Below are 16,165 nucleotides of genomic sequence, written 5' to 3'. Positions count from 1 at the left end.
ATGCAGAGATACAAGAAACAGTTGAGGCAGATAAAAATATTTTAAGTCAGAAGTAATGAATTGCAGACTGTCAGAAGCAACTGTATGCAGATTGTTCAGTCCAACCCTACAGTTTAAGAACAGATACATTACTGCATGTTCCTGTACAGCCTGTAATTGTTCTACACATTTTATCTAGTAAATGCCACATAAACCTCAGACCTCAAATTTTCATCAAAGCACAAAGTGCAAAGTAAAAAAATGGAGACGTGATCTCTGCTCCTTCCTGCTTTCTCCTGCATTGTATCTACAGCCAAGCAACAAGTACAGTTGCTTGTCCTTACAAATTCCCAGACAACAGAATCCTTGGCCTCATTCATGGGCAGAATTTTATCAGACCTATATTATTAGGTGCAAATTTCCTCGCCCATTCTTTCCTTTTAACCACCAGTTATATGGTTTTGCTTATAATCAAAGCTCAATTCTTAGGAATTGTCCAGACAGAGCATAACAGCTATCCTAGCTGCCTCACCACTCTTTATTCATGAGTCAAACTACAGGTACTTTTCTAGTGTCTGTCTGTCCATCCCCTCCTGTCATTCCTCCCTGTGCTGTTTCTTTAGGAAGTTTGCCCTTTAAGGGACATTACAGAGGTACAGATGTTATAAATAAGGGGTACCTCCCAAACTCTTCTACGTTCTCCCTGCACCTTGGCTCCACATGCAATGTAAAGATCTCATGTCCATTTTTTGAAAAGGTTATGTTCAATATGGTTCTTGCTGCAAAAAGATATGTGTTAAGACAGTGCAGAATGGCTAATTCTGCTGTAGATAAAGCAGAATTATTTGCTACCATCAGCTCTGGCCATTGGGGTATTAAGTTAAAGCAAAGCATTATCCAAATTGCACCTCATGATCATGTAATGAACACCCTGGTGATTAGTACACCCTTCAGCTCTCTCTGGTGGCTTTTTTCACAGTAGCCTGGGAAGAGTCTGGTGACTGCTCTCATGTGGCTGATCAAGTGCATGGGGGACAGGGAAACTGAGACTACAGTTTTCAAATAGTTTCTTGCAAGACCAACAAGACAATGTGAGAGAAAGACAAAACCTGTCTGTAGCCAGGTCTCTCTCCTACTCTGACACCCCCACACCAGTGCAGTTTGTCTAGGTGAAAGATCAGGCCAATCAAATAAGTTTTATGAAGAATTTTAGTAGATGATGATGCTATATGAAATTAGTAGTATTTTCTTAGCAAATAATAGCCTCACAATATTTTTTATCATGAAGTTTGCAATGCACATACTATCCTAATCTCAGTCATCTTTGCACAGGTAACTTGTTAAATACTTCAGTTCTGAAGTGATTGATAAACTATTTTTCTGTGTTTTTATATAGCACTGTGCACATGATAGAGGCTGCCATACTTATGCTATAAAAGTGATAATCTAAGAGGAAGTGAAAGGCTGGGATATTTAGAGCCTGATTCAGAAGCCATACAAACTAGAGGGAGGCATTCTGATTGACTTCAGTTGAGATTAGATTAAGCTTTTACCCATTAGAAAATATTTCCTTCTTGCTGTTTAGAGCATTCACATGTTCTGAAAACTAGCAAAGGAAATTAAACTCTCCATATATCTTGTAGTGGAATGAAAAATTTCCCATTCTGTCCTTCCATAATATACATATTAATGGTAGTGTTTAGAGACCTTGTGTAATCCAGAAATTACTTCTTTTTGTACCACAGCCTTGTTTCTTCATGAAACCGCCAGCTTGGGTACATGTTCTTAGCAACCATACTTGGTATGTAACCATCTTATACAGCTGGAAAGAAGCTAAAAATGCCAGCTCATTCTATATCTCCTCTGACAGCTGCTTATCTACCTTTCTTAGCAGGAGATTTATTGGGTCCTTTTCTCATTTCCAAGCCGTGTATTTCTTTGTTATCTATGCAGTGTTACTTGTATTGATGGCAAGCCTCCTAGCTGAATTTCAGCTACGTGACCTTTCACATAAAACCAGATCCCTCTTCATCTCAGCCCCAACTCCAGAACATGAACATTTTATCACATCTTATCAAAAAGATCTTATACATGCTATAAATTACATAACCTCAGCTGCCTATTTTATTAGAATCTACAGATCTCTTGCAGGCATCTGGTACAAAAGACTAAGTACAAAAATAAGAAACAGCTCAATTGTACAGTTGTGTTTTCTCAGGAGATGCGACTAATTTCAGATCTACAGGAGGAAATCAGACACTTTAAAGTAAAACATACTGGAAAGAAGTCAAATTCAGTTTTCTTCAAAAAATTGCATAACCTTTTTCATCACCATATGGAAAACCAGCAGAATCCTAGAACGCAACTGATATAGATAATAGTACACTACTGGCTAATCACTTTCATGAAGGTCACCCTGATTCATGCAGCTAGGCAGCATCTTAGCACAATTTTTCACTTATCATTGTACTGGATCCTACCAAATGCATATGCCACCTACTAAGATGTTTCCCAAGAAATACCAAGATATCAAGACCAGAGTCCTTAGATTGTTGCTTGAAAACTGAGTGTTTTGCTTGCAGAGAATTCAAAAATTCAAGGTTTTGACTGTAAAGTAATAGTGCTTTACCTTTAGCATTACCACAGCATTTTTACTTCAGAGGTCCTTGATTGTGCAGGTTTTTCTCCAAGGCTCTGCACACAAGTATTGCATCAGCTGGAAACTAGAGTGTATGTATGCCAACATATACTTCCTCAGTAATATAGAGTTCTTACTAGCAATTAATCATGAATGTTCTTAGGAAGCAGTTAAACAATATTATTCTAACTTCTTATTTTACAGCTGGCCTAAATGGAATCAGAATGATGAGGAAATCTTTCTAGATCATCAGAAAAAAAGACATTTGAGAGGTGATGCAAAACCTATGAGTTCTCAGGCTCGGCTCCTCCTAGGCTTCATGATTTGGGACAAGTAGCACTGACCCCACATCCAGGACTTGCCTTAGCTGTTTGTAGATCCCAGATCCACTTATTACTTTTTCAATTCTTGGAATAATTGTCCTTCTTTTTTTAGCAGGAAAAGAAAAGTACCCTAGTAGAATCCACAAATGTGCTTTATGGTTGATTCTTTTGCTTTTGTTTTACTTTTTCCTTCTTGGGCTTTTCCCAACCTATTCCAAATCCCCATGGGTTTCACACTTTCTGGGACAGCTCCTCTGGCTGCTTTGGTGGAGACCCACAGCTCAATTGGGCTCCTTTCAGTAGCAGCCAGCAGCACACCCCTGTTCTGCACCATGACTGTGACCATGCCATGCTCACTTCACACCCTTCCTTTTGGAGAGTTTGAAGCTGAGACAACATTGCACTGCAGGCCTGGGAGTAGGAATTCTAAATTAATTGTGGTGTGTGGGTCTATTCTGTTAATAGCAAGAGACTCTATAAATGCTTTTTTTCCAGTGTAGAAAAACTGCCTGCTGTTTTACTGTGTAATTGGGTTCCATGATTTATTTTGTGCTGTATGAAATACTAAGCTGGCTTCAGCTCTGACTTACTCTCATAAACCTAGAGTAATTTGTTTGACTGCAATGGAATTACTAAGGAGTTTCATAGAGTCGTAAAATCAACTCAAGAGTCTGCTGCAAGCATATTGTATATGAAAAGGAAGGCAAAGCTACATTCAGCTTTGAGGACCTTTACCTGACTTTAGTATATCTACATAGAACATTCTCTTCTTCTCTAAGTTGGCTTCTTTAATTTCAAACAGAATTTAGTAGCAGTAATTACTACATTTTAATTACACACTGAAGTATCCTTGGAATCCAGAGCAAATTACTTGCCAATACTGAGTGTAGTAGTGTTGTATGTCTTGTTGCTGATAAAAACATTTCTGCTGCTGTATTAGAATATCAGATCCACTAGTACCATTTGACTGGAAGTAAAGTATTGAAGTCTTGAGCAGTAAATTCATCACTGTTCTTTTGTCTGAAATAAGAAACAAATTATTTTTCTTGTATTAATATGACACAAGAGGAATATGACTAATAAGCAAATGTTAATGAAATTGAATTCTGGTCTTGGATCCAGCTTGTATTTGACTGCTATCTCAACACAGCATTAGGGAGATTTCAATACCTGCACACTTACCTTTCCCTTCAAATGTTCTGCCAAGCTCCTCACTCTGTAAACAAAAGAAATCATGAAAGAGATTAGGGCTTGATGGCACTGAGATCCTGTGGTCCACATATTGAACATATTATGAAGAGTCTACCAAAAATATCTCTAGATTTCTGTTTGGATACATTTAAAAATTGTATTTGATTGTTAGTATAAACTAATTGCATAAGAGGGCCAATACACTGCTGCATGAGTTGTCATCAGCCAAAAAAAATTGCTGGCAACAGTTTTATCCACAAAGATCAATTCTGCCTATTTTCAGTCCTCGAAGGTGCTGTATTAAAAGATAATGTTCTCCTAGTTTACTGTTTACATATTTATTATTTTAGCAATTATTCTAAAAGAATAGCTTATCAAACTGTACCTTCAATGCTTACCCTTAGGGCTAAGGATAGCTGCCAGCATTTTAAGATGTACTAACTACAGGACAATTCTGTTATCTGAAGCAAACATAACTAATTCAAGATTGTTTTTTTCTTTGTAAAGCAAAGCTTTTAAGATTACATTAATTGATTTTAACCAGTAATCAAATAAAACAAAACTGTATTTCTGGTAATCAGCAGTATAATTCCTAAAGGAATTAATAAAGGAAAGGGAAGTTGCAGTACAAGGCAGAGCAATCTCAAAAATTATCTTTCAAACTATTAAAACATGAATCTCAAAATACAATATTGCTGTGTAATGTCCCTCTTAGACATTGCACAGAAGACATGGAAAAAGCAGCAAACAATGGTAGTGTGGTATAATCACATGAAGCTTTCTTTCCTTGAAAAATAAAATTAATGACATGCTACTGTGTGTTGTGTAACAGGGTTGTGGTCTGTAGTCATGCAGTCAGAGACCTGACAGGGGCAGTGACCAACAAGCATACACAAACCGGACTGAGGATAAAAAGTAGAGTCAAGTGTTAAAACTGAATGACAGAATTGTGTGGAAAGTTTTAATCTTACAGTGTTCAGGCAGGGAAAGAAAAGGTAAAGTTCCAGTTTATCTAAGTGGCAGTGTTTTTCTAGTGTATATATAGATAATGTCATTTACACTAGCTCAGGGTTTGCCATTGCTTTTTGAATATTTCCTTTCTTTTTTTCCACATGTGACCAGGATTTTTTTCCCTTGGAGTTCCACTCTTGCAGTTTTTTCCTTACACATGTTTGTAATATCTGTCACATCATCATTTCCTTGCAGCAGCCAGTTTGCTATCAGACCATTATGGTTTCAAGTGAAAGAATAAGCAGCAGGAGCAAATGAGTGCCTCACCACAAAGGTCTTGCAGAGAGGACCTAATTAAAAAACAGGGGAAAATAAAAATAGAACACGTAGAAAGAACAGTCCCTCCCACCCCCCAACTCGGGCTAATGTAGATTAGTTCTTCTTTTTTTAATTAAGAAAAGCAAGAAAGAGTTATCTGTAAAGCACTGTCCAATCTAAGCAATATTTTGGTGAAAAAATGCAGGATTGTAGCTAAAAGCAATAACGATGACATAATTAAAATGGCAGTTTGTCACTTAAATGATTTGATCATTGCACAAGTAAAAAGAATTTTTAAATAAATACTGTATTTTTCCCGTGTCACCCAAATTTGCTGTCTTGGCAATTTGGTTTATACAAATCAGGGACCTTGATTGTGCTGATGATCTTTTCCTCCCTGACTTGCACCATTTTTACCAATGCAACTATTTAAACCAATATAATTGTGCAGAACATGAACTGGGGAAAGGATAATGCGGGTATCCAGTTGCAAGACAAAACTAGAACATTTCAAAGTATAAATCTGATACTTAAAGCCCAAAAGCTTCTTTTTAAGAAATGTCATCAAATTATTTTCTAGCTGATCATCTGAGAAATGGGTGTATTTTTTAAGCCTAAATATATTCTCATATCTCTTTCTATTATGGCACAACCTTTTTTCCTGACTTAGATTTTTTTTCTTGTTAACATCTTGTGACTTAATGATTTGTTTTAGGGCTTGGTGAATTAGGGAAAAAAACTCGAGGGAAAGTGATGCAAATGGCTTGGGAAAATTAAATTGAAACCACTCTAAATGCTGCATTGTACAGATTTAACAATCCCGTACATTAAAAAAGTTTTGTTGTTGACTTTGGGCACGGTTGAGCAACAGAAAGATTTGACAAAACTATTCATAGAGGGAATGTCAACAGTTACAGTAATTTGATAATCCACTTAAAACCCTTTTTTGTATAAAACTCCTTTGAGCAACTCAGGATAGAAAAAGGGACTGTACTAATTCTTAGAGACAGTTGTGTTGAATTGGGCTAGAGAATATTGTGAAGTAATAACTCATCCTGTAATAAATCTTACTGTACATTTTACAGGGAAACTAATCTGTCTGGTTTCTTAGGTTCTCATTCTGGCATCTTTAGACTGCATTATATGTACTTTAAAAAGCTATACAGCAGCTTTGCCCTTTGTGAGCTGCAGAGAAGCATTTTTAAGCAGAAATGTGAATGCTGTCATTAAACTGTTCAATCGCTGTTCTCTTAGGAATAGAAAATGTTTATTTAAAAAGGTCACAGGGAAAAAAATTCAACACAGCTTCTGGGAGGCTTGGAAGCACGTTAAGTGTGGGAGTTCATAGAGCTGCTGAACTGCAAGGTAATAGTTGGATTGAGAACAAGGCTCAGCAACATGCTGTGGGCTTGTTTTGACTGTAAATGATCGGGAGTTTGATGAGTATTCTTGTGCGCAAAATCTGTTCCTTAGCGACAGAGGACTAGTGAGAAGCGAGTTGGTGAAATGCACACGAAGCATTCTGAGTCAGGACTACACTTTGTGCTTGGGGATGCTGCAGTGTCACAGCAGTGCTGGCAGTGGGTAGGCAGGACCTTCAGGGTTTTCCTCCGACATCTGGCACAGGATTCTTTGTGGCCTTGCACTAATGAGCTGAGTTAATCCTCTGGGGCAAAGAAGGCAGCACCAGGAGATCCTAATTATAGCACTCACCCAGGTCTGTGCTTCACTCAGCTGCCTGGGGCAGAGGAGCAGCCATGCAGGGTGAGCTCCAGCATGGGAAAGAGGGAGAACAACACACTCAGTTATGGCATCTCCTTTACAAGTCTGCCAGCATATGCAGTCCTGTCAAAGGCTGGCTTTTACAGTCTGCCACGTTCTGAGGTTCATTTGTACCTAATTTTTTGAGTGTACCATAAGGCCAGACATTTCTTGGAGTGAGATTTTTTTCTGAATCTTCCTCCTTTACTTTTGCTGTCTGTACAGCAGAAGCTGGTGATCTGTTTACTTAACAAAAACATTGTGTGGATAAGAGTTTTGTCATGTATTTGAAGTGAGAGACTGTGCAGCAGTTTTTAACAAACCAGAGATATTTGAATTTAAAGGATACATTACTTAAATTTTTCATAAAATATCATCACACAGTAATTTTCAGTAGAGTTCTGCCAAATTCTGTCCAGGTAAGGAACTTAGCTTGTAACTATTTTTTTTTGTGTGTGTGTGTGTTTTAACACTTGTTTCCAAACACTCACCAAACTCTACCTTTCTATTATACTTTGCTTACATATTTTACATGTAGTTCATCAACATCAAGACACCAAGTTGAGCTTGAAATGTGATTCTTACCTGAATTTATCATCTTTGTTTGTTGATTTAAGTTGCATGATAGTAACTTGAAGACCACATTCAGTCCATGTGATCCAGAATCGGTGATTCAGTTTCATTTTGCATACCTGTTTTGATTCACAGAACAGATGAGTTAAATACAAAATCATGTATTTACATAAATTTTCTAGTAAAAAATACCAGAAGAGGATAAATAAAGCAGAATGCTTGAATATTCCAACCCAAATCTCTTTTTATTCTCTGCTGATTTGGTACATGTAAGCACTGAGTCTAAACACCTGACTATATTGTTTCACTGTATTTTCACGTAGGACTTCCTTTTGTTTCAGCATTACAGCTATGTTTGTTATGGCATCAAGGATATGAGAAATTTCTTTTCTGTTTGTCCTTTTTTTAATAGTTGCTACTTGACACAGAGTCCTACCTTGAATTTAACTGTTTAATAGATTATAATTTCTCCTTTTTCAAAATGAAGTAGACATGCCAGCAGCAAAACACATGTTTTTGACATCCTGATCCTGTCCAAGGAGCAAACAGTCATGGCAGTGAATTTATTCTGCAAAATTCTTTCTACTTTGCTAATAATTTAAGACCTGCCAAGAATTACCCTTCCTTCAGCTCCATTCAGCAAATTTTCTGAAGTCCCTACATGCAATACTTAGAATCCTGTTCTTTATATATAGTATAAGGGGTATAAAAAGTTCATGAATGGTATTAGCAAGAACTGGAAGATTTAGAAGTTTCTTTTTGCAGAGCAGTGGAACACTTTACAGTGGAAGATCATATTATAAATGTGCACAGCCTTGGGTTTCATGCTGAATATGTTGCAGAATGATGAAAACTTGGTGCTTGACTTGCACATATGATGGGGAGAGAGAGAGGAGGGATGGTAGAATGGGAATAACAAGGAGAAGAGGAGATTTGCTTTGGGGCCATGGAGAAATTGAGGAGAGGGCATTATTTTTTCTTATATTGCAAAACTTTAGAGAGTCCCTCCTCCTTCCCCCCCCACAAGGTTTTGTTTTCATTCAGATTTTCCAGCTGATTCCAGTGATAGCTTACATGGAAATCTCTCCTTTTGGAAGCCCTGGAATTTAGTTTATTGACTGTTGTCTATTGCTTATTGCTTACTGCTAGGGAAGGAAGCAGTATTGATGATTACTGTAATAGAAGGCCTATTTTTCCTTTATTCCTACACTGTTGTGTCAAATCTGATTTGTTGTATACGAAGAGTTCCATACAAAGATTCTGATGTGTTATTTACAATCCTTCAGAACATTGTGGTCTTTTATAGATGCAGAGTAAATTTTTCTTTTAGCCACACAAAAAGTATCTGATAGTGGTATTAAATTTCAGCTACAGAAGTGCAGAGAACATGCTGTGTGGCAGACTGAGTGCATGAACAATTGCCACTGGGAACTAGCACCTCTGTCTGCTTTGTCCATTTTATTCCTCTTTTTGTTTTTAAGTAATGCAAGCAATTTATTTTCTGTATTTCAATTTCTTGATCTGTGTAACAGCAAGAGTGATTTACCTGTATATGGACTAAGCTGTGTCAAGTGCTCAGAACCTCCCTCTGGCAAAACTCAGTGCATCTTCAGACTATTATTTATCAGCTCCAGCAGCTCTGCCTCAAACACTGAACTCCTCTACAAAGGTATTAGTGCCAGGTGCTTAATCCTTTTTGTTGTAGGTGTTTTAACTTTCCTAGCTCTGCTGCACTAAAAATTGGCCCTCAGGCATCTCTCTAGGTGAATTTGACAACACTGGTGGAATGACTTCACTCTGTTTAAAAGCTTCATTTTGTATGATTACTGTTACGTTCGGGATTCGATGGTGGGGATTGGTTTCATTTTTTTTTTTTAATGTAACTCTTTGTTTTACAGATGAGGGCAGGAACGCAGTTGACCATGCAGGTGGTGCACATATTGTAGTAGACCATTTAAGGTCACTGTGCAGTAAAACAGATCCAGCCAGTGAGAAGCTCTTGACTGTCTTTTGTGGCATGCTGATGAACTATAGCAATGAGAATGGTAAACAACACCGAAAGTTTGCTTTATGTCTACCAGGAGAACAACCCCAACAAAAAAAGATAAAAAGTTAAAATCATCTGTAGGTTTACATTGTGGATGCTTAACACTAAGTTATTCTGAAGAGATCAGGGACCTAATTCACATATACAATTTTCTGTTTCAGTAAAATTATGTTCTCAAAAATACTAGATATATTCCTGACACAATTCCATATAACATAAATTGTGTGAAGTTTTAAGATCAGCGTCTGGAATTTACTTCTTTATCTAAAAGCAATGCATAAAGATGCTTCACACAGATTTACAGAAGCTAATTAGAAGGCTACATTAAGTCCTCTCTCAAATAGTATCAACATCATAAGACTAATTTGTTGTAGATGTTCAGTGTTGTTAATTATTTAAGGGTGCACATGCCAAACAGTTCTCCTTGCGAAATGTATGTAAAACCATATGTTACACTGTTCTAAAGTAAATGGGAAATCATTTATTGGTCTGTTCAACACTGTTCCGTGTCTACAAATTATGTTTATGTTCATTATCCCATTAAGTGGAGATGTTTAGGGACTGGGACAAAAACCTGAGAGTATATTAAATGAGAAACCCTTGACCAATGAGAGTAACACAATAGCATTCTACATTAGTTGTACAAACTAGTACCTAGCTTGTTTCTGCACACAAGTGTTTTAATGTGCCAAAGTATATTTAAAGCATTCACACATTTTCAACTTTTCAAAATGAAAATAGAATACATTAGGAAGGCTACAGAGAGGCTGTTCTCCTGACTTGCAATGGCACAGATTACAAATACAGTTAATAATTATATTGTTTTACATTTCCTGAATTGCAGTGTTTCATCTTAGGAAGAAATATCTTCTTTATTATTTACTCACCATTTCCTGAAAGAAAGCACTTGCTGTAACTCACTTTCCAATCCTATGTCCCCAAAAGTTTTCTACTTTTCAGGATGGTCCATAGGCTTTATTGTATATATTTTTAATCTGCTTTATCATGTCTTCTAGCATAGTTTCCACATGTGTCTTCTGTGCCATCTCTCTGGAGATCTCAGCTCTTTGTGTTACTCATCCAGCTCCAAATATAACTGTTGTATGTGTCTCATCTCCTTCACTTGTTCTTACATTGGGTTTTTTCCTCCTCTTTTCTTTGTATTATGTAAGGATTCTTGTTTACAGTATTTCCTCCATCTTCTCTAAATAGCAGCTTTCTAGTTCCTTCATTTCATATAGTTTCCAGGAATTGTTTTGCTTGACCACTTTGCATGAGTATCACATTTATTATATTTCATCGTGTTAACTCAGTACTTTTCTTTGTTACAATATTTGGAGCAAATACCTATTCTCACCTCTAAGCTACCAGAATGCTCTGTATTAATTAAGACTAATGAGCATACAGTAGACTAGGTAGCTCAAGACAGATGAATCTAGAAGCAATGTGTACAGATACTGTTATCAGTTTTGCTTCAGTGACCAAGCTCCCAGTAGATCTTCTCAAGGAAAACTAATTATGAGATAAATCTCCCAAACAAGCAGCTTCTGAACAGCTTAACTGTTGGAGCACTGAATAAATGACTCATTCCATCTAGTAAGAGAGCTTATTCTGATGCAATCAATAAAGCAGTTGTGTGGTTCAGTGACAGCCAGGAGGATTCACTAGCTGCTCTCCTCTCTGCTAAAGGACATCTTTCATCTCACACTATTCACAGGAGCCACTGAAGCAGTGTCAGAAGTGAGAAATGCAGGAGTATTCCAAGCTCTTCGGTCAGGGTGCTCACCAGCCCCATGTTCTACCATCAGGGAGGAGTGCTGGCAGTTTACCAAACCTCCACCTTACTCCACACACTTGGTTGTCTCCATGAGGAAGGGTCCCTTTTGTAGGAACCCAGCTTATGTTTGGCCCAGCATTCATGGGTAGACTGCCTAAGATTTGTGTCCTCTAGATTTGTGTCCTTCAGCACCTTCATAAAATCTGACATCCTGATGTTAAATCATACAACTGCTGAGCCTTTCTTATTTTCACAAATTGTGAATTTGCTCGCTGACTGGGGCAACCATTAAATTAAACCCCAAATAATATGACAAATCAATATTAAAAAAAAAAAAAGTGATTTAGAGGACTAAATTTTTAGAAGAAAATTTAGCAACCATACCTGTAGCATGTGAATGCAGAATGAGGTAGTTGACCTCTCTTGCCAGTTTTAAGAGTCACGAGTACAATTGGACCGTAATTGTGAGCTGGTCTAAAAATACCACCTGTGGGCCACCACGAATTTTCAGGACAGCAGTCAGTGTCAACTAGGAGCCTGAGTCAACCACACACATCCATGCATTGCAGCAGCAGCTGAATAATATTCTGACTAAGTGCAGTTCTTTGCTAACCTGTTAAACATCAAAATGGAGATTGCCCTGACAGTTAATTGTAGTCACAACTTAAGGAATACCATTTTTGGGATTTACTTGCAAATGTTTGATCCCAGCTACTTACAAAGAAGATAAAACACTGCACTGGTTTTGCGGAAGGATGAGCAGTAAGGGATTGCAGCCTAGAGTCACAGATTTCTTTGTCCGTAGTTATGGAAACCAATTGGACAAAAATAAAAGAAAATATATTAGGGAAGGAGGAAGTGTTTCAGTCTTTGAAATAGCACTTCTGCATTCTCTTTTCATGTTTCTATAATCTTTTCCAGCTTGGCATGCTGTGTTAAAAAGTTACAGGTGGGGACTTGGAAGATTTCTTTAACTGCTCTTAATGACTTGCACTCTTTTAATTTGTACTAGCTATCCAGATAAGGACCATTACAGCACAGATAGTTGCATCTAATTATCTGTGAGCACCCTAATATTTTCTAATCATCAGCATTTTATGAGCAAAAGACTATATAAATTGCCTTAGTTGATTCCAAGCATTTTGCCATTCCCAGTCAGCTAATTGCCCTCTTTTTCCAATAGCTACTACTTCATTATTAGTAACTATCAACTGCTTTATTTTTTTAAACATGAGAGACTCAGTCTGGAGTACTTTAAGGGATTTATTACACATGAGTTTTACAAAAAAGGCAACAAAGGAGCAGCTACAAGACTTCCTTTTCCTAAACAGAGCAAATTAATGGAGCATTCTTCTATCTCATCCTGATTCTGGACACTCAGCTTGCAATTGTAACTCCAGTTATAACAGTGTTGTCTAAGCTTTAAAAATAGGAATCCTTTTACAAGGTTCTTGCGTCATCTACTTGTGTTCAGGAATGATTTTTGCTTCCTTGGTATCTTATCATTTCAATAGTAACTACAATTGTTAAGACAACAAACTCAAACTTTGGCAATTCTTGCAGTTCTTTTAAGCTTATAAAAAAGTGCTGATATTTAATTGCACTGCTAGAAATTAGAGGGTTTTTTTTCTGATGGCAAACATCCCTTTGCCTTCAGCCCAGGTTATCTCAACCCTCTTGTCATAATTTTGTTTTACTAGCCAAATTCAATCAGACACAAATAGCTCATCCCTGCTTTCAGTTATTAGTTTCTGTGTAGCCAATAATCTGCTTGAGAGCAAGAAGCAAAGCAGGCTTGGATAAAGAGGGGAAAACTAATAACTAATCTAATAAAACTAACAATCATATGCAAACACTCATGTAAAAGAGTTACAAATATGAATGGTTATTCTGCAGATCCCATAATCCTGTGAGGCAAGAGTTTTTGCAAGTAAATGGGATCAGTCCATAAGGTAACAAATTGTCTCTTGAGATCTCTAAAACAAACCAGGAAGTCTTTTTAAAGAAATGCAGAAATTATGGAAGAACTAGGCCAATTGGCTTATTAGATAGTCAAATTGGAGATCAGGAATTAACTGGATACCGTATGCTTGTGTGAAAGTATATGTACATTTACATATGTGAGCATATATATGTAGATAAAAATAATTACCTTTATAGATTGCTGCCTCATTTCATTTCATAGCAAACTTCAGTCTGTCGAGATTGTCTTTCCTTCAGCACCTTCGTAAAATGTGACATCCTGATGTTAAATCATACAACTGCTGAGGCCTTCTTATTCTCACAAAACTCTTAGCAACTGGAATGAATATTGGTGTCTGATGTGCACTGTTGACCATCTGCAGAAGCTATGTAAATATACAAGAAATGAAAGGGAGATTTATGGAACCATTATTATGGTCTGACAGCAATATTTCAGTAATGCTTCCTCCTAAGACTTACCTTTGCTAATTTTCATGCTTGTCATTTTGTTTCATTTACATCACAGCTAGAGATGCCTAGCATGCTCAAGACCTAAATATACTGAATTGCAAAGTAACCTAAAGTATGCAAAAACAGATAAAAAGTATGTTCCCTACCACAGTGAGATAATCAATAGAATCACTTTTATGTTCTGTCATGATTTAACATAGCTGTGGGGATTGCAAGCAGGTTTCTCTAGGGTATGAAATTATGCCATCAATTTGTACAAAACTAGTTTTCCTTCAGTTTTATAATCACAGTTATTGATGGGACACAAATGATGAGGTGTTTTCTGAAACTCTTTTCAAAATCATGAATTAGCCTAAATCAGCATTTTTAACTAAAATGTCCCCAATAAAGTTCTCAATTTGGGATATTCTCCTCAGATGTTACTCTTTGGAGTTTCCATGTGTGTCACCGAAGGACATGGAGCCATTGAAATTCAAGTTTTAGGTAGGTAATCTTTGTGCTGGCGCATGTATTGATTGCCTTTTATCTACCTGTATATGCATCTGTACAGCATCACTGTCAGTGCTTTTCACCCCAAAAGAACACACAGACACAGTGCAACACGTGATAGCAGTGTAAATTGTGGTTTTAAGTCATAAATTCAGGAGAGGAATTCAGTTTTTCATGCTTCCTGCTCTCTGTGCATAAAGTTCTGCTTAGGAAGTGGACAGAAGTGCTGTTTCATCCTGAAACACAGCGTTGCCTGGCATCATGGCTCACTTTAGTCCTGTATCAGGCAACTGATCGTAGGATGGATGCATGTTTCCCCAAAATGGTCTCCCGCTCTAGTGAGGCATTTACAATTTCTGCAGTGAAAGGCCAAGATACACAGTTAGTCCAAGTTACCTAGTCTGAGGTTTTCCTAGGGCAGAGAGAGAACTGCTGGCAGTTCCTCTAGCTGAGACTGAACCACTTGGATATTTTTAATTTATCTGAAATAAAAAGTGCTGTGGGTCTCCATACCAGTGAGATGCCTGATACTTTTCTCTTAAAATGCTTAATAGACTTTGCTAGAGAAAGAGCCTCCTGTTGGTGATAATGACAGATGTAAATGTCAGGTCCAGAATTTGTATGGCAAGCCCAGGCTTAAGTATAAACACTGCAAATAGCTGCTGGCAGCCTTTTATTTTCAAAAGTCTTGCTTCCTTTGTGACTCACAGGGTTGCCCTGTCTTTGTTAAAGGAGAAAATTTTAAGTTTTAAATTAACACTTACTGCTGTTAAGACAATGTTTACCTTATTGTCAATTCTTGTAATGCCATTCTTATCACTGTAGATATTTCCTGTACTCAGATGTCATCCTTCTATTCTGGGAAAATCAGACTGGTATGGAGTCTGATATACCTGACATTTGACCCAATACAATTATTCTTTTTTAGAATATGCTTTTTTCTTTCATTTTTTTAGTTTGGAAATTCTAGAGGTCCTTTAGCCAGTGCTCTCTTGAACAATGATATATCTTTCTATCTGACTCTTAAGATTCCTATTTCTTTTCAAAGATTATGTGGTTTCCCTCCATGCTTTTTATATATTTTATATTAAGAAAGAGACAGCAGAACTAAAAACCTGCTCAAAATGGAGAGTTTTTGCTTCTGATGTTGGAATGAAGTCCACAGAGATTGTCTCTTTATCCATTACAGCTGGATAAAGAGATTTTTAGAGTGACTAAAGGTATAGTCTAGTAACAAAACAATTTCTTTCCAAATAATTTTCTATGGCATTTGTGGTTTGTGTCTTTGTTCTCCTACTCTCCATGACGACCAGTTTTCCTCCAGAATTTTTAAGTGTTTACAGGGGACAATCACAAACCAAGGACAAAAACAGATTATTTACCAGTAACTTGAGTTCTCCTACACAACAATTTTCTCTGTAGAACCATTCCATCTCCCGCTCTCCCCAGGTTTCCTATTGAAAGACAGATTTTTCCAGTCAGTTTGGAATGAAGTAGGAGGGTGTAGTAGTGACTCACACATCTGCCAGAGGTAAAATGGCATTCAATGCATGCGCTAGTACAATTTGTACTTACCTGAAATTTGACAACTTCAACAGCTCTTTGGTGTCTGACATGGCGTTCTTATAAATTTCACTAAAGACCATGAATCTGTGGAAGAGGTAATCCCTCCCCCAAAAAAAGGA

At 37.2% G+C, this 16,165-nt stretch overlaps 1 protein-coding gene across 4 annotated transcripts in view; it reads left to right on the top strand.

Moving 5' to 3' along the window:
• Positions 1-16,165, top strand: part of RAP1GDS1 (Rap1 GTPase-GDP dissociation stimulator 1) — a 90,591-nt gene that overhangs the window by 54,993 nt on the left and 19,433 nt on the right. For 2 of the 4 annotated variants that reach the window (XM_064711036.1, XM_064711037.1), the window contains exon 5: positions 9,633-9,779. The exons of the other annotated variants lie outside the window; for them this stretch is intronic. In XM_064711036.1, coding sequence (XP_064567106.1) covers positions 9,633-9,779 — 147 coding nt within the window. The remainder of the gene's footprint in view (positions 1-9,632; positions 9,780-16,165) is intronic. 4 annotated transcript variants of the gene reach the window in all.

The sequence above is a fragment of the Zonotrichia leucophrys genome, chromosome 4 (assembly GCF_028769735.1).
Source record: "Zonotrichia leucophrys gambelii isolate GWCS_2022_RI chromosome 4, RI_Zleu_2.0, whole genome shotgun sequence".
Taxonomy (NCBI): domain Eukaryota; kingdom Metazoa; phylum Chordata; class Aves; order Passeriformes; family Passerellidae; genus Zonotrichia; species Zonotrichia leucophrys.
This window is presented reverse-complemented; position numbering and strand designations above follow the sequence as displayed.